General features: G+C 42.4%; 1 protein-coding gene across 6 annotated transcripts in view; it reads left to right on the plus strand.

The window, feature by feature from the left end:
* CDH18 (cadherin 18) overlaps positions 1-24,455 on the plus strand; it is a 603,832-nt gene that overhangs the window by 450,033 nt on the left and 129,344 nt on the right. For all 6 annotated transcript variants that reach the window (XM_081918195.1, XM_081918191.1, XM_081918192.1 and 3 more), the window contains one exon: positions 24,046-24,340. In XM_081918195.1, coding sequence (XP_081774321.1) covers positions 24,046-24,340 — 295 coding nt within the window. The remainder of the gene's footprint in view (positions 1-24,045; positions 24,341-24,455) is intronic.

Here is a 24,455-nt window from a genome sequence, read left to right on the forward strand (position 1 = left end):
TAATTTCTATACCACCCTTCATCCAAAAATAACAGGACTATTTACAATATAATTGGACAGAGGTAAAGACCCAAGCAACAATTGAGTCATGGGCTTATCTCATGACATCTCCAGATTTTGTGGGACACAGTTAACCCTGCACTGGATCCCCCGCTATGGGGAAAATAGAAATCCAACCGTCGTCTCAGAGAGAAGCTTAAGGCGCTCTCCTTATTTGTAAATAGCAATGATCCCCTGCAGAAGTGCCGTCTCATTTTGCATGCGATTGGTATGAAATGAAGCTTTTTCTTGCTGTTTGTTTATAGCTGGCGTGCTGCGAGGATTTATGATTACAAAGCATTGTGCACATTTCAGATTCATTTGTACCTGATTATGCTTAATGACAGCAGCATTTTCTCTGGAAATAAACTGCACTAGCACTTAGCATCTTTTAAAAATATGTCACTCAGCATTCCTTAAGATCAAGTACTTGTTGTAAAGGATTTAAGTTGTCGTACTGTTATCCTATCAAATTGCCCAATAACACTTAAGGTGTTTAATTTTATATTATACCTCTGTAGACCTATGGTGTGAAGTGACATAATCCTACGCTGCTGGAACATTTATTAATGGCTTCTATGGGAGGTAAAAAATCACTGAAACGTAGATGATGGATGACATCCCTACCATTGTCTGAGACAATGCTGAAACTCACACAAAGGAGAGGGAAGATCTGATTCTCTGAGTGCCTGTAATTAATTTATCATGTTTCATATACTCCAAAGCTCTGTTCTGTGAACAGGGTCAAACAACAGCTAGCTGCAGTGAGCACAACAGCTCTTCAGAGATTGCCCATGAAATCTCTTCCAGCAGCATCAGCTGAGAAAGAAAATCATCTGGGTTTCTCTGAACTGAGAATAAAAGATGTTGGAAGAGTACAGAACCTGCTGATCTTTTGATATGTTGCTGTAATAAGCAGCTAATAAGTAATAGTAACACTTGTGAATTTCAAAGGTGCTGTTCACATAAGGAGTAAACACTGAAAGCAAGCTACACATTATATACAAATAATGAAGCCCAGACTTGAAAACATATTTTGGAGACAATTATTTGGATTGGAGAAGTGTGTAGTATGGAGAGATGAATAGATGCTTAACCATTTCCCTGTCAACTCTCCAAAGGAGGCTACATATGAAAGCATCACCAGATGATCTAAACAGGGTTCCTTAGTGTTGGGTCCCCAGGAATTGTGTGCCACAGCCCTGTGACCCCATCACTCCCTAAGTGATGAATAACCAGACAAGCCAGCAACATTAAATTGGGTCCAAATAGGTCACAACTTTATTGATTACAGATGTGAATGGTTTGACATTGGCATTGGGTAAAGCTATTTATTCCATCCCACCAACCCATCTGCTGGGAGTGTGTCTAAAGTTAAACCACATCAAATAGGGATACCTCTAAGGCAGTGGTGGCCATACTTGGACCTCCAGCTGTTTTGGGACTACAGTTCGCATCATCCCTGGGCACTGGTCCTGTTAGCTAGGGATGAAGGGAGTTGCAAAAACAGCTGGAGGGCCAGGTTTGGCCACCAATGCCCTAAGGGGTCCCCGTTGGAGGAGTACTATGGCCCTAGTCCCCATCTGGGTGTTTGGACAGAAGCAACTCCTCATTGATCCCTTTAACGGGATACTCTTAACCAAAATTGGGCAGGCAGGGGCTACAACCTCTCCTCCATCCAAGACTAAGACTTACCCCATGCCTAACCTGTGAAAATTGCCAAGAGGCAGGCAAAAACCAAATGGCTGATGCCAAGTTCTGCCTGGCCCCAAATATGGCGGTCAAGAAGGTCTAAAAAAGGATTGAGCACAAAAGCGAAAGCGTATGAAAAAAGGGAGAGATCCAATGACAAGCAGGAGAGGAGGGCTAGGCAGGCTTCAATTTATCCTCCCAAGAGTGAACCCAAGTGACATCTATTGGCTGGTTGGGCCCGCCCCCAGGGGACTCCCACACCTAAGTCTGCTTGCAATTGGCCAATCTGCAGGTAGGTTGCAATCCTTCCCAGCAGGGCACTGGATTGCAGATGTGGCCATGGCCAGGACGCAACATTGCCTGACTGTAAGTGGACTTGCTGAACTCCCATCATTTCTGATCATTGACTAAGCTGGCTGGGGTTGATGGCAGCTGTAGTCCAACAATATCTGGAGATTCAAGGTTGAATAAGACTGATTTAAGAAATAAAGATGTTCCTATTTACATTAACAAGCAGGGCAATTGTGGCCGGGGCTGCATCTTGTAGATTTGTTTGCCCAGTGGAGCTACTGGTAAAGATCAGTCTTGGCATCACCAATACTCTCAACAACACAGCTCTAGCCTCATCCATATTTACCTTTCCTGGCACAGCCTGCGATTTAATGCTCAGTGCCCTAATATCCCGTTTTTTTCTGCTCCATAGCTTTCCCCATGAAAACTTGCTCTTTAAAGCTCCATTGGAGCAAATGTCAATCCATGGAAATCCCAAACTGACGTTTGCTCTGATTCAGCTTTGAAGAGTGAGTTTTTGTGGGGAAAGCTCAGGAAAACCCACTCAGATACGGAATGTCAAAGTGCAGACCTCTGTCTGGAAAGAGTGGTTCAAAAGGTAAGTATGGATAATTTTATTTTATCTTTTCATGGAGCACTCAGGTAGGCAACACAGTATTATGTCTCCGCCATGTTAAGGTCACACTGAAAATCGCCTATCTGAGAGCCCACCAAATCCTGCAGCTGGCATTGCCCTGATTCCTCAAAAAAAGGGCCATATTGAAACACAATGTAATGTCTGCTACAGTTGGGACAGCCATGAAACCTATAAAACATTCATAATACAGCCACATGTTATTTAATATATTATATATTTAATAATTTTACCACATAAGTGTAAAAATAGCCCTAAGTCATGCTCACTTACCATAATACAATATGTATTCCTAAATTCAGTTTCAAAATTCCTTATGTTGCTCATGTCAGCTGTGAATAAGGATAAAAATTATAGATTATATTACTACTATATAAACGGGTACTATATAAACCATAAATGGGTACCATGACCTCTCAAACTGTTCCTTCTGCAACCTTCCTTCATTTTAATCTAGCAAGCTCTATTAGCTTAACCATTGTTACAATATATTATTATCTTCATTATCCATTCCTTAATTGAGGGTGTTTTAGATATTCACTATTTTATGACCACCAAATTTATTGCAGCATTCAACAAATTCCTTACTGTTTTTTCCATATTCTGATTGAATATCCTTTTATGTGTATCCACATAGAATTAGAAGTTGATCAAGAGAGAGTATATATGCAAAGACCTGAATAATCACCTCTGAATAAGTTTTAACTCCCTCAGCAGGTGTGCATTAAATCAGCACCCATAAATGCACATTTCCAATAATGTGTCTCAAGATATGGATACATTTTTCCAAGTCATTGCATATTAAATGACAATGATACAGTAACTATTAATATAGTTAATATACTTTTTTCTAACACTTATTCATGACGACAATTGTATATTTGTTCTAAGTATGCATTTCTGTTCTCCTGAGATATTTCTCTGCATTATTCTTTTCCAGCTAATTTTAAACTCACTACCAACACTACTTCCTTAGACTTAACAGCAACCAGCATATGGCAGACAACACCTTTGGGAATTTTCTTCTCTGCTTGATAATCTTCTCAAATGTTGTTAAATCCTTGTTTATCTTTCCCCCTTTTAGATGTTTGTTGATGAAACTCCTGTGTTGCAAATATTAGCACCACTGAGACTTTTCTGCATCCATTCTTATACTTAATTCTTCTAATGTGAGGAATCCATCTTTCTTCAAAGTTACTATTATCGTAACCTTAGAATGTGTTAATGCCTTTTTAAATATATTTCCCAGGCTCGTAAAGTTGATAGATTTCACTGAATGCTGAATGTTACTCTGTTTTCTTATAATGGCCTTAGGCAAATACTCCAGAGGGATTATTTTAATGTTTGCATCAAACTCCAGATTGGAGTTTCAGCACAACCATGCCTGATAGCTGACAATCACATTATTTAAATACCAGAAGTATCAGGAGCAAAGTATGCTTCTTGGTAGCTATATTCAGGACCTCTGAAACTGGTTTTCATCTAATTCTCAAAGAAAAAAAACCTGAACAGAGTTCCTGTACCACATCAAAGCTATCTTTTGGTAGTGGCAACGGTGGGCCCTTATATTCACAATTGTACCTTTATCTCCAGAAGCAACTTCACACTGGCCATATCAGATATATGAGTGGGACGCCGGTAGCACTGTGGTATAAACCACTGAGCCTCTTGGGCTAAGGTTACCAGATTTTTTTTCAATGAATCCAGAGACACTTTTCAACTTCAATGGATTTTGTTTGGGGACAGATGTGTAAATCCGGGGACTGATCCCGGGAAACGGGGAAGTCTGGTAACCTTATCTTGGGCTTGCTGATCAGAAGGTCGGTGCTTCGAGTCCCCACAACTGGGTGAGCTCCCGTTGCTCTGTCCCAGCTCCTGCCAACCTAGCAGTTCAAAGGAAACCAGTTCAACTAGATAAATTGGTACCGCTGCACCTGGAAGGTAATGGTGTTTCCATGCACTCTGGTTTCAGTCACAGTGTTCCGTTGCGCCAGAAGCGGTTTAGTCATGCTGGCCACATGGCCTAGAAATTTGTCCATGGACGAACGCCGGCTCTCTTGGCCTGAAAGTGAGATGAGTGCTGCAACCCCATAGTCACCTTTGACTGGACTTAACCATCCAGGGGTCCTTTACCTTATGAATCTGAAAATACCCAGCCAGGTAGAAGCGTCAGCAGGCAGACAGCAATGGTGAGCCTTAGGCAGTGTAGCCGAAAACAGCTGCCTTGGCTGCCTGGCCCAGGGCAGTTCTTCATTCCCCCAGGAGCCTTCCGCTGTGGGGCTTTGGAAACCTGCGAAGTCGCTCGGTCAATTAGTCAAGGCAGGAACTGTGAATGAGGCGCTTCAGTGACGGAAGGCTCTGCTTCATTTAATTTTAGAGGGCACTTTTGCCCCTCCAAATTTCTAGCTAGGTAAATATTTTGAGTCAGGATCAAATGTTGGATCATCCGAATTCATCAAGGATAGACCTGTTGATGGCTGTTTCTGTGACAGCTAATCGTGGCGAAACCTTCAAGCTCAGATTCTGCATTCCTCTGATTACTGAATGCTGGGAACAAGCCGATGACGGCTGCCTGCTTATGAGCTTCCCAGGGACCTTTCCTGGAGACAGAATGACGGGCTAGACAAATCTTTGATCTAATTCAGCAAGGCAATTCGTATGTTCGTACGTTGTCAATTTAATAGATATAATTATGTAAATATTCATGTTTAATATTCATTTCCCCCCATTTGCTTACATTTGCGTTTGCCTGATACCCTGTGATTATATTCCTGTCAATGACATATGGCCTGATGTTTTTCCTCGCTCAGCAAACTGAGTTGTTCAGGGAGAGAGAAGATCGCTTAAATGTGTTTTCTCATGGGCCATTTTATTCCAGGTTTTTGAATGTACTTGATTCTTTCTCCTCTGGCAAAGTTTTTGTGGGCTTGAAGACATTTCAGATACCTCGCCTGTTGCTCTGTTTGACTGAGAGCACACCATTCTTTTCTCAGCTACACTGGGTGCCATTGACATCCAGTTTCCAAGCCTGGTTAAATCAGGGGTGTTGGACTTCAACCCCCTCTAGACCCAAGTGGCACGGTCAGTGATTATGGATGATAGGAGATGTAGGTCAACATAATCTGGAGGGTCATAGCATCTTTGTTTCTGCCTATGTATCTGTGGCTCTTTTTGTGGAATCAGACTTAGATTCTGTACAATTACTGGTGTGTGTAATGGAGGGGGTTTAAATTCTTCCTAATCTAAGTGTGATCTCAGGTGAGGAGGTGATAATTCTGACATCCCCCTCCTCTTCATTTAGATGTGTTCAGATACCTCATTTTCTGAAAAAAAGAAATTTGCAGACTCTCCTCCTGCAAGTTATTATCTGTTGCTTTTTTGCATGTGTGAGCAGGATTTGGAGCAACCTTGAAAATGCCCTCATTCACCAAGCAGTGAAAATTCCAGGGGTGTATATCTGGGGTAGTTTCATTGTTATTCTCTGGAGGCTTAATGGCGTTTTTTGTGATACATGGTTTATACATGCACACAGAGAGCTGAACACATGTCTAAATACAGCTTAACTCCAACAGATGTCCCAAAGCTCATGTGATGGGCTGAAATTTGCTTCACCTCACATTCTTTTCTTTTAAATTATTTTTATTCAATTCCCAATACAAAATTTAAACATACATTTTCAATATTGCCACAGATACATAATTTTGACTTCCTTCAGCTCATCCGCGAATCTTCCGTTTTCTAATCTTCTACTCGCAATTCTAAATTTAACATTGCCTTTTGTTTTAAATAAACCTATTCCCTTGTTCCCTTTTTTACAGTGTTCCTAATATTATTTCTTCACAAAGCTTCCTGTAAACCCACAAATGTTTCACCTCACATTCTTACAAGGCAGTGGTGTCCAAACTATTTTCAAAGGGGGCCAGATTTGATGAAGTGAAGGGCTGTGAGGGCCGACCAAAGGGCCGACCAAAGTAAAGTTGTTGACCTATTTTTTAGGATTGAAGTTGTTGGCCTTTTTTTAGGATTTTACCCCAGGAAATAAACTGCCACAGGGGCCGTGGGCCGGATTGGACACTTTACTGCCATTCTTTTGCTCCTTTTCACACATATATGATATCACCTCCAGCCTGGAATGCCAAGGAGAACTGCATATCCCTCTTTTGTCATACAGGTCCTCCTTCTTCCAGAAGTGTCTCCAGCTATTTAGTTTCTATGGCAACACAGTGCCCTTAGCTTATATAACAAAGGATTTGTCAAACAGGCCTGGCTGGAGATATTTACAAAGGGCTCGTCCATACTTCTCCTGTATTGAGGAAGCACAGGTCCTGAACTGTGTTTTCTATGAATGAGCCCAAGCAGTTTCCCCCCTTGCCCTACTCGTTTCCTAGGAGAAACCTGCTCTTTACCTTTAAAACAGGGCAAACATGAATCTGGAGAAAACCCCATTGACATTTGCTCTGGTTGAGCATTAAAGCTCGGCTTTCCCCAGGGGAAAGCAGCAGGGAGATCTAATTAGGATGAACCCTAATTTGAACATCTTAACAACCCTCCTGTTCTTCAAAGGCAAGTTTCATAACACTATAGGCACAAGCAGTGGCATAATGGGAGGGGCACAGGGTTGCTCGGGCACACAATTGTTAGGGGTGCAAAATTTCAACACCTGGTGCTGCCTCAATACAGCTGTGCACTTCCATCGCTGGGCTCCATTGAAAACTGCTTCTCCATGCAAACCAGGAAGTGACCTCTCCAGCGAACAGAATGACTCTTGTTTTCTTATCTCTGCAGCTGCAATCTCCTTAGTGATGCAGATGTCCTTAGGCAATTGAATGTGCAGGCCTACTCCATCTGTTTTCCTGCCACCCAGCTCCTCACGCTAGGCCACTGGGCATAGTCAGTGGTGGCTTCCTCGCCATCTGCATGTTTCAGTGGGTAGACAAGTGATCAGTGACCCTAAGAAAGAGGAACATGTGCCTCATATGCTTCCTCTCCTCTCCTACAGTGCAGTAGCTGTTGAGGAGAACAAGCTACTGGCTATTGAGAACTGAAATGGGTGATCACTGGAGATGGGTGAACTTCATAGGGAAGCCCAATCCTCACGACAGTGAGAGAGAGCAGGTGGCGGTACTAGTGGCAGGTGCAGCAGTGAGTTATGCAAAAATATGTAGAACCCTGCTGCTGTGCCTTCTGTCTATGAGATATTAATTCTAGAGCTTTCTGGAGTATAGCACCACAGCTTTGAAGCTGCCTCATACATGTTCTACCTCTGCCAGATATCTTCAAAGCCCAGATGCTGGAAGGACTTGGTTTTCACTGGTGAAGCCATGGGGCAGGGTTGCAACTAATTTTTCTCTCAGATATTGCCTCACTCCCCAACTGCTCACCCCATTGCTTTGGTCATAGATTTCCATCAGCACAAACATGGGCCTGAAATTTGAACTGGTGGGAAAACAGCTTGGAGAGGAATAAAGACAGGGAGCAGTGGGAAGCGGGGGCAGGGGAGTGTCTCCACCCCCATCGTTCAGCCCGGACACTGTGGTCCATCTCCGAGGGCCTTCTGACAGTTCCCTCACTGCAAGAAGTGAGGTTACAGCGTACCAGGCAGAGGGCCTTCTTGGTGGTGGTGCCCACCCTGTGGAACACCCTCCCACCAGTTGTCAAGGAAATAAACAACTATCTGACTTTTAGAAGACAGTGAAGTTTTTAATATTTGATGTTTTATTGTGTTTTTAAAATTCTGTTGGGAGCCTCCCATATTGGCTGGGGAAACCCAGCCAGATGGGTGGCGTATAAATACTATATTACCTTTATTAATTTTATTATTTTTAAGCACCTGCTTGCCCCCTGTTCTTTTCTCACTGGAAATTGTGTCATTCCACACAATGGAGGCAAAAATATGTAGTTTCACCCTTAAAGTCTTGCCAAGCCATTTTTCTGTGAAATTGTTACCATTTAAAAAAAAGTTAGTTTGGGTTGGTGTTTTTGGGACATTTTAACTATGTAATGGATTTGAATTGTATATTGTTGTAAAACAGCAGCCTCATTTAGAGATGGAAAGGAAAACCCATCCTACACTTTGTCCCACGTCGAGTTTCAGAGCACATGTGAGTGTTCCACAGGAATGCTTGTATTTACTGGCTCTGCGCACTGAGTGAATTTTGTTAGCAACAACATTAAATGACCCTGTACGCTAGCAGGTATGTCAAAACTGCAAATCCTATCACTTGAAAGGTGGGGAAGCATGACTTTCACTATTACTGCAGTCATTATGAAGTGCAACAAGAAATCACGACAAATATTCTTAAGATAGATTGCTTTGGGGTGATTTAGTTTAGTTTGGCACACACACATCTTAAATGGTGCTTGTAATCTTTATAGTTATTTTAAAACATTCCTTGACACTGTTTCAAGTGCATTATTTTTTTACTTTATATTATTATTATATTCCGAAGAAGTCTCTATATTGTACTTGTTCAGTCAGCAGTCCAGCTGCATTAATAATAGTAATTTTCATTCCTCTGTGTACTCAGTTCTTTTCTCTGTGCCATTGTGTGAATCCGCATGTTGTTTAGCATTGCAACATCCCTATATTAAGCTGGCTTTCTTCACTTTTGGTCCAATGGAGACCCAAATAATCTTAACCATGGGATTTTGCTGGCTGCATTGCTGTTTTGCCATTGGAGAATTTCTCTGAGCTTCCTCTTGCTGTAGTATTATCCAAAGGTATTAGTGCTGCTTTATGCATAGGGAGAGGATAAGTAGAACAAGTCACTGACTCTCCATATTTGCCTGTGGAAGCAAAAGCAAAAACAAAAGAAAACAGCTGGTTTATCAGTGTGTCTAAAGTGGCTCAAATCAAGAACATCTGCATGAGCAGCCTGTGGTAATGCTGGGTTGCTGACCCATTTATTTCCCCCACAAACGTATGCTCTTTTGCTCTGCAACTGATATCAGAGCTCTCACTGCCTGTTAAATGGAAAGAATTCAGCCCTCAGTGCTGCCAGTTGCTAGCGCACTCTGCATTTTTAGGCATTTTGCTGATCGTACTTTTTTCTTTCTCAGTGGACGTTCGCTTGTCCCAGCTCAGTGATTTTCAGACTACATTCCTCCAAATTCCAGGGTTGTTCAGAAATGGTGGACTGGCTTCCCTGAAAGTCAGCTTTGTGTCTAGTGCTCCTAACATTGCTCTACATCAGGCTTCCTCAACCTCGGCCCTCCAGATGTTTTTGGCCTACAACTCCCATGATCTCTACCTAGCAGGACCAGTGTTCAGAGATGCTGGGAATTGTAGTCTCAAAACATCTGGAGGGCCGAGGTTGAGGAAGCCTGCCCTACATTACAGCAGGGTGCTGGGTGCATAATAGGACAGATTCAAGATTATGGAAGGGCCCCAAAGATAGGATGGGATAGAGAATGCACCACATAACCCTCTTCAATTCACATGGGTTCGAAAGCAGAAGCAGAGAAGTTCCTCAGAAGTTGAGTCCAGAAATGATTCCCAGGATGCAGATGCAACTCACTGTTCTAGTCCAAACAGATTTCTTTTCTTTGTCTTACTGACATTAGAGTTGCCACCAACATTTTATCCAAAACACCTGAAGCCAAAACCTCAAGTGCAAGTGAGTTGTTGTTAAAATTGGTATACCGGCTTTTATCCGAAGATCACAGGGCAGTTCACAACATAAATATATGAAAAAGCCAGGGCATGCTATTAGCAGAGTGTACTGTACACACAGAATAGGTGTGAGGCTTTTGAAGTCATACTATAACTACAGATTTATTATCATAAATCAAGACAAAGAAACATGTTGTCTCTCTCATGTCCTCTCAGAGAGAACAGGGAAGAGCAAAAGCTGTGCTGGAATGTAAACAGACATGTGACACACAACAATTCCACATGTCCGTTTCTTAAGGTGGAACGGAATTCTCAACATATCTCCCACTAAAAAGAAGCAGCAAACCAGGCTTGCCACTGCCAGTCAGAATATGCAATATTCTATTAGATGCGCAAAGATTTTGACCTGGTTTAAGGCAGCTTCCTGTCTTCCAGTACTTCAGGATATTGAAAGGAGTCAATAATTAGAACAATAGGCACAAAGAGAGCAATAAAATAGCAACTGGCAATCCGGAATCCACAACAAAAGATCTACTGAAAAACAAACAAGCTTTTGCATCTTCGTTTGAAAGAAAGGAGGGACAAACAACCCTCGTCTTCATCTGGGAGTTTATTAACAAGCAAACTAACTGCTTGAAAGCAAATATGCAGATCAGGGCCAAGTACACAGATAATTCTGGGAGAAAAAGGGATCTCATTTTGTTTTTTGTCTTTTTAAATAACTTTTTTTATTCAAAATTAAAACAAAACCTATTATCCAGAAACATATCATCCTTATCTTCCCCCCATTTTTCCTCCCTCCCCCACAGAACCCCCCACCCACCTCCACCCCCTGACTTCCCTCAGTTCCAGTCTTTGATTTCTCTAAAAATGCTGTTTTCTGCATGTTACACAGTTGTATAGATCCTCAAACTATTTAGCTGATTATTATAAATAAAAGGTTTGTGAATGTTTATTCAAAACCAGCCAAGGACTCCAGTTCACTTTGTTGCATCTTCAGATACTTTGTAAAGGATTCCCATTCTTCTTTAAAGTCACAGTTATCCTTGTCCCGTAGCTTGTATGTCAGTTTTGCCAGTTCTGCATAGTCCATCAATTTTTCTTGCCATGATTCTTTAGTTGGGGTTTCTTTAGTCTTCCATCCTTGTGCTATTAAAACTCTCGTGGCCATTGTCGCATACATGAAGATGTTTTTCAGCTTTTTTGGCAGATCTTTCCCTACAATCCCTAATAAAAATGCTTCAGGTTTTTAAACAATTGTCAAATGAAACATTTTCTTCAATTCGTTGTATATCATTTCCCAAATTTTTAAAATTACCTTACAATCCCACCACATATGATAAAATGTCCCCTCCTTTTCCTTACATTTCCAACATACATTTGAACTACTTTTGTACATTTCCCCTAACTGCACTGGTGTTGTGTACCATCTGTGGGATCTCATTTTGTTTGACATGTTTTGACACATGGCTGCTTTTGCTCTTTGTGCTCAGAAGGTTGTCCACAGTTTGAATTAAAGGTAACCAACATTGTTGATCACTTAATATCAAACTCCATGCTCTTAGATGTTATTTTGAAGCCTCTTACTTATGCGTCAGCATGTCCTAGCTATTACTCAGGCTCCTCCAAAGTACCAGGAATGGATGGACTTTAAATGAGTAAATCTTGAGACAGAAACTGATGCTTGCCTGCTATTGTGTTAGACACCAAAGCAAATACTATCTCTGCTCTGTCTTCCTAGACAGTTTCTATCAAATCATTTGCTGTGCACTCAAAAATCTCATTCACCAGATGGGTCAATTGCAATTTTGTTTTTCTGTTTGCCGGCTGAACTGAGGAAATAGTTTCTTCTCAATATATATATATATATATATATATATATATATATATATATATATATTTATAAAATATTTATTGGAGTTTTTAGAAAAAAGAATACAATGATAATAAACAGTGTTACTTTGTTTTAACAAAATTTCATACCATCCTTAAGCTTCCTCACATCTCCCGCTCCCACTTGCATCATTAATAAATTTTTGTCAAGCAAATTATCATCTTATTTCCAAATTGTAACCACTTATTTAAATACAATAAAATAATTCTCCTACCGATTTGTTTCTCTTAATCTCTCTTATCATCAAATTCTGGTCTATTTTAGTGATGGCCAATTATTTATAACCAAGCATCCATCCTAACATTCCACTAAATCACAATGTTTCTGTAAATAAGTCTTGAACTTCTTCCAGTCTTCTTCAATCCTTTCTTCTCCCAGGTCTCGGATTCTGCCAGTCATCTCCGCCAGTTGCATATAGTCCATCAGTTGCATCTGCCATTCTTCCAGTGTGGGTAGATCTTGAGTTTTCCAGTTCTTGGCGAGTAATATCCTTGCTGCTGTTGTTGCATACATAAAAAATGTTCTGTCTTTCTTTAGCACCTTCTGGTCGACAATGCCCAAAAGGAAGGCCTCTGGTTTCTTGGTAAAGGTATACTTAAATACCTTTTTCAACTCATTATATATCATTTCCCAGAAGGCCCTCACTTTAGGGCAAGTCCACCAGAGGTGGAAGAATGTTCCTTCATTTTCTTTACATTTCCAACATTTGTTATCAGACAAATGGTATATTTTGGCAAGTTTAACTGGGGTTTCTTCTCAATTTATAGTCCCTGTTATAGGTAAAAGAAAGTTATTGCCTATGAGACAGTCCATATCTGCATCATATATATATCATTAAAATAGGCTATGGAATTTGGAAGCCATAGTTGGGTCAGGTTCCTCATCTTTAAAGGGGAAGAAAATCTGAAGAGCCTGTTTCAGCCATTTTTAATGCCCCTTTTTTCTATAGAAAAAAGCAAACACTTCTGAGGTGCAGGGGGAGTGGCTTCAAGTGTTAGTGTTTGGGATTAGTTATAAATGTATTCTTATGGAGTCAAAATATCATCCAGTTGCTCCCCAGCTCTGGACTGCCAAACTGCCAACCTATGAGGGTAAGTGTCACCTATGCAGTTATGGAGAAAGGCCGCCATTGCTGGAATTTCCCCCAATTAAGCAACATGGAGGAGCTTTCATGAAGTTTGGTTCTAGGGCATAGGACTAGATTGGTCCATAGGATGTCTTAAAGGAAATAAAATACCATTGCTCACTTATGAGTCAGTCAATAAAATCATTGACCATTGCATTCTGCTTCCACATTTGTCATGTTGCTTTAAAGTGCTGTTAAATTTGTGAGGGAGGCCTATCCTTTGAACATGGTCCCAGATCAGAGAGCAGTGATGGAGAGCCTCTGAACCATGGGTCTAATTCAGCCTGGCGGGGGTTTTAATTTGGTCCCAATAGCATTTTTCCCAAGCCATGCCTGCCTGCCCTATACCTAATGTTGCATATATGACAGCAGGATTGAGGCAGGTAAAAATGTGGCTTCTGCTTGAAAGGGTGGCTTGCAGGTGTCACCTGTCAGCTATGGTTGGCAGGTATCACTGCCAACATCTGCCAACACCAAAGCCTTGCCCACATGATTTGATTTCACACCAACCACCTACAGAAAGGAAACAGGATTGTAGATGCTACCCTTCAACTGTCCAGCAGAAACTAGAAATCTTTGAGCCCTCCCTCCCCCAATTTGGTTTTATGCTGTGCAGGCAAAGGAATTTGCTGCAGCTGATGTCATGGTGACACTTATCATAATGGCCCATGGGGGCTGGAGGAGATCAGAAGCTGGCCCACCTGCTGTATCCATTCCCCTACTCCTGTCAAAGTATAGTAAACTACTGTATTATGTTTAATATTCAAGTTCAGTGTGCTAACACCCAGTCTCCCAGTCACCTGAACATTAGCCACCTGGTCATTCATTCATGCTCATGCTACCGGTACTTGCATTTTTATTAGCAGGACCCCATGAATAATTTTGCCATGTGGCTTTATTACCGGAATCCTAAGACATTCCATTCTCATCCTAAGTTTCATTTTAAAAAATGGGGAAATCAGGTGTTTGAATTACACTGATTGTCAAAGGCAGGGAAACCTAGTTTAAAGGAGGGAAAGCTCTTTCATACATTAAGGGAGCAATCCTCTAACGAGATCCATCAGCATTAGAGGGTTAGGCTTCAACAGATCTTTGGCTCAGCCACAAGGTTCCTCGACTCAGCCAGAAATACACCAGCCAGTTTGCCCCCCTCATCCTGGCTCAGTCCGGACCCAGCCAACTGAGACAAGGCTGGTTGGATTCTAAACTGGTATAAGCCCTGAGAAATGGGTGTGGTATGGTGGGGTCCTGAGGCTGATTCCTAACTCTGTTCAACTCAGTCACATGACCTATCAACCTGGCATAAGTTAAACTAGCAAGAAGGGTGGTGTAATTCAGTTTTAGAGGCCTGTTCTGCATCTACCACACTTAGGCCATCTCAGCCAGAAGTATTCCCACTGCTGAACCAAGTTTGGCTCTGGTGTAACTTAGCATCACTTTAACTTCCATTGGCTTGTTTTAAGACAGATTCTATCTTGTGTATAGGATCGTTCCCTAGGTGCAGGTAAAGGGGGGGAGCAAGACAAAGACAAATGGAGTGAGGAGGGTCCCCCCCTCCTGTGCATAACTGGGGGTCCATGACTTTGCCCAACTTGCAAAGGAAAAAGAAACCAAAGTTTCTAAGGCAGCAGTGCAGTTCCAGATCTGCATATACAAGGACCACCATTTGCAAGCCACTGAAGAAGAGAACTGAACCAAAACCTGAGGGGTTTTTTCTAAGTTTCTTAGTGCTACCAAGCTGGATTTCCATTGTGTATATTGTATATTATTTATCTTGCTTAGTAGTGTGCCTTTCATGGCTTTCTGCTGCTGTTTCAGTGCATTAGCATTTTTATAAAATTACATGCTATGTCTACTGTACATAAATAGTTCACATAACTGGCTTGATTACATTCATGTGGCGAGTAGCAAAATGGGAGCATATCCTTGCAATTTCAAGCATTAGTCTATATTGCCTCCTTTTCCTTTATACCGGTGTTTCTAGGATGTTGACGCAGGCACTTGCCAGGAGTCACGTTACATAGGCAAGGATTGAAGCTGGCCTGAATGTGCCTGTCTGAATCCTCATTCTCTAAAGCTAATCCTGTCTTTTGTGGAGCATAAGCCCACATTAAGGGCTGCCATATGGCAGGAGATCAAAGACCTGCAGTAACCTTGGGATTTCTGCTCCTTGGGTGAGCTGGGCTTGAGGAGTTGTGCGTGTTTTGAGATAGACCCCTGAATAACCTTCCTGCAGGATGATTAATACAGTGGCAGAAGCAGGTGACTTGAGGGATGCTATGATTTTGCCTTGAACAGAATGATTCTGTGCCCCCTGTTCTTTTTTCTTTTTCCCTGCTTTAAAAGGAGATGAAAGGATGATCAGAATCCAAAATAAAAAAACAAAAGTAGAAAGAAAAAAATAGGGACATTGAAACTCTGCCGGTCACTAAATGAAATAGGTAATCAGGCCCAAGCAGCTTGTGACTTACTGTCATCTAGTTGACCTACTTAGCTCTAAAAAGGTAAAGGACCCCTGACAGTTAAGTCCAGTCACGAAACAACTCTGGGGTAGCGGCGCTCATCTCGCTTTACTGGTCGAGGGAGCCGACGTTTGTCCGCAGACAGTTTTTCCAGGTCATGTGGCCAGCATGACTAAGCTGTTTCTGGCAAAACCAGAGCAGCACACATAAACACTGTTTACCTTCCCGCCGGAGTGGTACCTATTTATCTACTTGCACTTTGACATGCTTTCGAACTGCTAGGTTGGCAGGAGCTGGGACCGAGCAATGGGAGCTCACCCTGTCACGGGGAGTCAAACCGCTGACCTTCCGATCGGCAAGCCCTAGGCTCAGTGGTTTAGATCACAGCACCACCTCTACCATCTAACTATTTATCTATTGCAGCCTATGGCTTCTTACACTCACTACAGACTCTCCAAGTGTCCCTATTTTCCTGGGACAGTCCCAGATTTACAGAAACTGCCCCAGTTTCTGATTTGATCCCAGAATCTCTTGCTTTTCCTTAAGGCATTCCTATTTTCATTACAGAAATGTTGGAGGGTATGGAGTTATGTGACGCCACCAAGCCAAGGAGATAAGTAACTAGGCAACCTTTAGAAGACCTCTGAAGGCAGCCCCATATAAGGAAGTTTTAAAATGTTTGATGTTTTATTATGTTTTTATATCTGTTGGAAGCTACCCAGGGCGACTGGGGCAACCCAGTCAGAAGGGTGGGGTAAAAATAATAGAATTGTTGTTGTTGTTGTTGTTGTTGTAGAATAGGACATCCCTATTTTCATTGGATAAATGTTGGAGGATATGTCACTAGGGGAGGGGGAGCAAAGCCAGAGCATTCTGCTCATTTATGGAAAGCCATTAATCATGGCTTACCGTGACATGCATACCAACCCAGCCCAGGAAATACTGAACTAAAATGACTTTGCATAACACAGTTTCATATGATCCTTCCTCCAACCCCCTGGTTATGGTCCCAGATAGATAATCGGAGCAGGAGGTTTATAGAGCTGCGGGGAGGCTGTTTTTAGTTTGGTTATTCACATGTTGTGCAGGTCTGCTTATGGACCCTCTTATATGATTGCTAGGCTGCATTTTGCTTGCAGACCAGAGTTAAATCAGCTCGCTGTTTCCCTTCTCTCCCAAGGCCATACAGTAATTGCCTGAGAGTTTCTCCCCCTTTCTATCCTGTTTATTTTATATATTGGTTCTCGTTCATTTCCCAAGCCATTTCCAGGTCAGCTTTCCTGCTCTTAGCATTATGTGCTAGCTCCTTTCCACAGGGACATCGGCACGCGCATTAGTCACAATGCAGTCTATGGGATTTAATTGCCTCAGATGCAACTTAGTCTTGCAAAACTAATCTGGCTTTAGCCAGATTAACCTGTTTACATTAATATCTAAAGCCCTGCAGAATTGAATGGCGGCATTACTACTTGCACTTTAGCCGTGTCTCTTTGTTCCGGCTGGATTCTGAGGAAATTAGAAATTAGCTTCAGGACGTAATGACAGAAGCACGGCAACTGGGGGTGGTGCGAAATGTTTTCTTTCTTATTGTGGCTATTAATTCATATATTCCAGCAGAGTGAGTGCTCTCATCTTTAATGTGCGAATTTAGGAATGGAAATAAAGCTCATCGTCTACAAATTTAAATGCTTGGCTTTTAAATGTTGTAGCCGAGTGCATAGTAATCAGGTTATCTGTTAATACCTGAGGACAGCTTTCCTTGCCAGATGTTTCAGACTACAACTCTGATCACCCTTGACCGGCTGGGGCTGATGGGAACTATAGTCCAAAACACCTGGAAAGCACCAGGTTAGGGGAGGCAGCTTTAGGGAGCTGGTAACTCTATGGTCTCTCCAAATTCAGAGGTAATGTCCTGTGCTGGTCCAGTTCCACATTCTTCCTACCCTTGAGGGGCTCCCCACCATCTGGATGGGTGCATTGGAGTTCTCTTCTCTGGGTGGCCTCCCTGCTGACAGATGTCACCAGATGAAAACAAGACTGGGCAAAGGAACAGATCCAAATCCATCATGGCGGATTGGGGGTTTGGATTGCTCTGCCCAGTAGTCTCTGGCCCTCTCTGAATTTTGAGTGCATTTGTCACAAGGATTTCAAACCTGATTAGCCCATGATTAAAAACCCAACAATTTCCCCACCATCCTGAACGCATCTCTGTGCTTCACACCTCTATGCATTACTCCCTCCTGGCTCAGGTTCCTGCTTTATTTTGGAGAAATTCCTCATAAGGAGTTTGTGCTGGATGCAAACAAACAATAGCTTCAGCTATAAAAGCCTCACTATGTTTCATTATATTAAGAGCCATTGCATTTCATAAATTCCCCCAGCAACGGAGGGGGGAATAGACGGAGGCAACTAATTGGGCCCAAGGAAGAAGAAGAAAAAACCCAGGAACATTCTGCAAAAAAACAAAGAGCACTCGGCTTTGTTTCTCCCGTCCAGGTTAGTCATGCGCTAAAGAAAAGGGGCAGTTAAAGACTGAAGAGCCATCATAAATCATTCTGAAGTCAAACTGTTATTAGAGATGTCAAAAACTGAAGCTCTCTGAGTTGATAAAAGGGGACACCTCAGATTTTGTTTTCTTCGAAGCTATTATTTTCCAGTTTCTTGCTATTTTAGACCAGGTAAATTTTCAGACAAATAAGGACAAAGGCAGACTATTGGTGTATATGTCCCAAAAGTATGTGTGTTCTAGAAAAGCATTTGTGCAATTTAATTCGTGACTGACTAAAATATTCTGTTTCATTCTTATACACTACAGTGCTAAGAATGTTTATTCAGAAGTAAGTCCCACTGAATTCAGTAGGGCTTCCTCCCAAGTAATTGTGCATAGGGTTGAAGCCTTTATTTAATGCTTGGATTCTGATTCAGGTCATTTAATGAAAAATGATTTATAGTCACCAAAATCATGCTCTGGATGTGCCCTGGGGGAGGGTTGGCCTGCCTCCTAGAATTCTGGTGTGTTTTTTGTGTGTGTGTTTTTGAACAGGCAACAGCCCACTTCATCTCCGATGCCATAGCATAAGTTTCTTCTAAAATCTCTTCAGTATTGACATGGTTGGTGAGGACCACATAGCTTACAAAAAGATATTCTTGATAAATAGTGTAAACCAGTACCCCCTCCTGGATGGAAATGGTTACATAAAAATGTAAGCACTAGCAAAAATAATTGGTGCTATGTAATTGGTGCAGGACACGGGTGGCACTATGGGTTAAACCACAGAGCCTAGGACTTGCCGATCAGAAGGTTGGCGGTACGAATCCCCATGATGGGGTGAGCTCCTGTTGCTCAGTCCCTGCTCCTGCCAACCTAGTAGTTTGAAAGTACGGCAAAGTGCAAGTAGATAAATGGTGGGAAGGTAAACAGTGTTTCCGTGCGCTGCTCTGTTTTGCCAGAAGCAGCTTAGTCATGGTGGCCACATGACCCGGAAGCTGTACGCCCGCTCCCTTGGTCAATAAAGTGAGATGAGTGCCACAACCCCAGAGTCGGTCACAACTGGACCTAATGGTCAGGCGTCCCTTTACCTTTACCTTTTACAAATGAGACCCATTTTATGGGTCATACCCTCCATTATTAACTTTCTGAGAAAGAAAAGAAAATGCAGTTTGGATGTTGATGTATATACAATTACTTTTAAGGACGTGGCTATTATTTATTCCGACAGTATTGGCTCATGTGATTAGCATCATGTGAGGGGAAGAGTGAGGCTGTGTCTGACTGTCACACCATTGTATTCTTGCTGCCCCCATCCACTGTGTATGGAAAAATAACACAGGGAGCCCGCTGTATGCACTTAGGCTCCCCATGCAACATGGAACTCAGACTGCGCTGATGAGTATTCTACAGACACATAGCAGGCTCTTGACTTCTCCCTCCCATGCCAATCTGTGGATATTAGCGAAGTGGAGGCCACTGAGTGTGGCTCTGCATTCTCCCTGATGCAATTGTTAGAAAAATGATGGATAATCAAGGGGATAGTGTGTCAATCAGTGGGCCACTACTAGTGAAGAGTGGGCCATGACCATAGATGTTGGTGGAGCATGTTCCAGTGTAACTCCAAAAATGGTCAAAATAAAAGAATTCCTTCCAGTAGCACCTTAAAGACCAACTAACTTAGTTGGTCTTTAAGGTGCTACTGGAAGGAATTCTTTTGTTTTGACTATGGCAGACCAACACAGCTACCTATCTGTATCCAAAAATGGTGTAAAATAAAAGGTAAAGGCAAAGGACCCAGTCAAAGGCGACTATGGGGTTGCGGCACTCATCTCACTTTCAGGCCAAGGGAGCCAGCGTTTGTCCACAGACAGCTTGCTGGGTCATGTGGCCAGCATGACTAAACCGCTTCTGGCACAACAGGATACTGTGACAGAAACCAGAGTGTACGGAAACGCCATTTATCTTCCTGCTGCAGCACTACCTGTTTATCTACTTGCACTGGTGTGCTTTCAACTGCTAGGTTGGCAGGAGCTAGGCCAGAGCAATGGGAGCTCACCCCCATCGTGGGGATTTGAACCACTGACCACCTGATTGGCAAGTCAAGAAGGCTTAGTGGTTTAGAGCACAGCGCCACCTGCATCCCTAGAACTGGTGTACCATATATTGAAGTCTGCATGGGCCTCCTCAGATCATATCCATAACACATCCGCTTACTTGGGTGGCTTTGCTCTTAAACATCTCACAGCCCATTGTTCACCTGTGAAATGGTAGTAATGATGGTGGTGGTGGTCTGTTTGAAAACTTGTATCACCAGCACATGCACAATGAATCCTCAACCGTATGGCATGCTGCTGTGGCAGTGGAGTGGCCTGGAAGCCAGCTCTGTTATCACAACCACTCTCAGTTGGGTGGAGGACTACCTTCCTAGCGTGAGTAGAGCACTGCTCCACAGCTGAAGTGGCAGCAGTCACAACTGTGGAAGTAGGGCTGAAAGGCAGTGAGGCTATAATTGAAACCATGGCTTCCATAATGTGAGGGGTGATAATAAGCAAAGGAGGAGGTGGTGGGTGCTATCTAGAGTGAACATAGAATCCTAATAGGGGGCACATCACACCAAATGACCTCTACAATAGGAAACTCAGAGGGACCTGGAGTCTGTAAGTGGGGTGAAATGAAAGCTCCTTGATCAAACCTTCAACCTTGATGTGCACCATGCTCTAACCCAGGCTTCCTCAAACTTGGCCCTCCAGGTGTTTCTGGCCTACAACTCCCATGATCCATAGCTAGCAGGGCCAGTGGTCAGGGATGATGGGAATTGTAGTCTCAAAACATCTGGAGGGCCAGGTTTGAGGAACCCTACTCTAACCGAATAAGCTAACTGGTGCTTCTTGGGAACACAGAAAGAACAAAGGATTTATCAGAGAGAAATGGAGGAGAGGGGAAAGTGACTGGAGGAATGAATGGTCCAGAGAAAAATAAGAGAAGCAAAATGATTCTTCCAAGGGTAGTCATCTTCCTACTTACCTGACGTGGGACTGGCGAGTGATAGTGGTGAGCATAGCATAAAGGGATGGTCGGATAGCTAACCAAAGAACAGCTTGTCCACTGGCTCCCCTAAATTCAAGCCCAAGACTCCACCACTTAGGAAACTGAGTGAACCTCTGCCTGTTCTAGGATCAGCTGATGCATTTGCCTGGTAGCGTGAAAGCCCTTGGTGGTTCTGGGGATGGCAAAGTGGTTATAAATGAGAACCCTATTCTGTAACTTGGGTTGGATGGGTAAAGAGACAGTGAAGCAACAGAGTCATGCTTGTGAGTACCCTTAAAGCAAATAATAATAATAATAATAATAATAATAATAATAATAATAATAAGTCAGAAACTGCTTTGATGTGCCCCCTCACCAGAACCCTTTCAAAGTATACCAGAAAATGGGTTGACTGGCTGTCCATTGTTCTTTTGTGAGGGCAAAGCTGTTGGAATGAATTCATTGAGGTCAAAAAGAGAGAGAAAGCTTTCAAACCATCCTTGCTTTTTGCTTCTGAACATTAGCAGCAGGCTCATGGGAGCACCACTGGGTCCCACCGAAAATAGCAGAAAGGGTGAAAAATGTGGAAACTTGATAATAGCAACACCTTTGTTGACATTATCTTTCTTCTATTTTACCACCATTGAAAGATAAAATGCTAACCCTTGGATGCAGAGAAGCACTTGAGATGATCATTTTGTTCTATAAAAAAAAGTCATACAGAATCTCTTACTGCTTCAGAGTTTGGATACTGTCTTCAGAAATTCAAGAACAAAAATCGGTATATTTTACTGAAGAAAAGTTTATCAGGAGAAAGGAACAGAGGTAGCTCAGACACATTTTTCAGTGGCTGTTTTACAACTGGAGTGAAAAAGACAAAAAAGTTCTCAATCTACAAACCCAAGGCCTGGGCTTTGCTCTTTCTCTCTCCTCCTCTCCCCTATGTAGGTTTTCCATTAGCAGCTACCCAGGCAATTTTAGCATATTTGGGCATTTGCAGCCATGGAATGTAGCAAATATTTTATTACTCTGGCAGATTTCACACCTTAGGCTTTGAGCTAAAACATCACACAAAATTGACACCATTCACCTTTCTCCGGAATGGCAGAGATCCCTTTAGCCCCCGCAGAGAACTGAGGACTTACCGTAATATGGCCAACATTTTGTTCTTATCTGGGAAAACTCTTGGCAGGAAAATGGCACAAAATGGACGTTAAGCAGACTATCAGGATTTATCTTAAATGTACTAAAGTCTTTCTTTTGCCTACTTCTTCTTGTGCCTTTTCAGCCTATCCCAATGTGTCAGAAAGTGTCTAATATCACATATGAATGAGGTCCACATGTTGAAAGGGCCAACCAGGGTGCACCACTGTCCCCTCCCCACATAATTTTGTGCAGCTGGAAAAGACTATGCACATGGAAAATGAGGGGCATAGCATTTAAAATCCAGAAGATAGAAGTAATGTCAAAGTGTGGGATCTTCTATTACATGGACAGAATTTTTGTAAGGACAACAACAACAACAAAGTTTCATAATCTATATCAGGGTTTCCCAAACTTGGGTCTCCAGCTGTTTTTGAACTACAACTCCCATCATCCCTAGAGCAGGACCAGTGGTCAGGAATGGTGGGAATTGTTATTCAAAAACAGCTGGAGACCAAAGTTTGGGAAACATTGGTCTAGAATAAATCCATGGGTCATTTTAGCCCTCAGGATAATAGAAAGTGTTGACTTTAAACAGAGACATCTGCTTCTGACAATTTCTCATTAGTATTACAGTGGTACCTCGGGTTACATACGTTTCAGGTTACACACTCTGCTAACCCAGAAATAGTGCTTCAGGTTAAGAACTTTGCTTCAGGATAAGAACAGAAATCTTGCTCCTGATGGCGCGGTGGCAACAGTAGGCCCCATTAGCTAAAGTGGTGCTTCAGGTTAAGAACAGTTTCAGGTTAAGAACAGACCTCCGGAACGAATTAAGTACGTAACCAGAGGTACCACTGTACTGAACTATATCACTGTTAGTGACCAACAAGTGGGACCCACAATGGAAGGTTTTGGTGTGGCATTCTGCTCTTCAAGATATTATCCTGCCAACTGTGTCGTTTTCCAGGATCGTCCACTTTAACCCCCCTGTTTCTGTGATCTTATATTGCCAAGCACCTCCTTTTCTATACAACTCCATGTCTGAACATTGTATCCTTAGAGAGGTGTGGAGAGACATGTACGTGCTGTTCTCTGGCCCTTCCCAGTTTGTATCTCAGCTGAGCTGAGCTCAAAGCCACCGTGTTTCTCCATCACTCATATAGTTTCAATACAATATGCAGTGTCCGTTGGCAGGGAAGGGACTTGTAAGCTCACGCAAATAATGCTCATCTGTGCTTGGAGTCATTGGGACAATTCCCTGTTTCTAAAGAGCTCCTCTCTTTCATACATTTCTTGAAAGATGTACTGTATGTTTGAAAGATGTATGTATACAGGCTATGTGATCTAGCTACTTTGCTTACCTCCTTTTTTTAGACTAACCTAAGGACAAAACTTAGCCCTGCCAGAGAACTAGCCTTTCTTGTGTTTCTGATGGTCTGACAAATTAACGGAGGTTGCTTTCAGTTCAGGAGGCCCATCCTAGCAAAAATTGGACAGTTCGTACCCTTGAGCAGTGCTGATGACACAATTGCTTTCCCTCACCAACCAAACAAGCCTGTACCATAATGTAGTATTATATTACATGTATTGCATATTTTCCTTTCTTATTTTTTTCTCATTTTCTTTTACAGCTGCATTCCAATTCTGACAAAGGTGATGGATCAGTCAAATACATCCTTACAGGTGAAGGGGCTGGGACTATCTTTATTATTGACGACACAACGGGAGACATCCATTCAACCAAAAGCCTAGACCGAGAAAAGAAGACCCACTATGTGCTGCATGCGCAAGCCATCGACAGACGGACAAACAAGCCACTTGAACCTGAATCGGAGTTTATCATTAAAGTACAAGACATCAATGACAACGCACCAAAATTTACAGATGGACCTTACATCGTTACCGTGCCAGAGATGTCTGATATGGGTAAGGAGAATAAATGGGGATTTGTGTTACTGTGCACTTGGTTCTGTGGACTTTCTCCTGTCATTTAGCTGGTGGTTTTGCTTGCTTTTTTGAGATACCTAGAGCAATGTGCTTG

Source organism: Podarcis melisellensis, assembly GCF_964234715.1.
Source record: "Podarcis melisellensis genome assembly, chromosome: 7".
NCBI lineage: Eukaryota > Metazoa > Chordata > Lepidosauria > Squamata > Lacertidae > Podarcis > Podarcis melisellensis.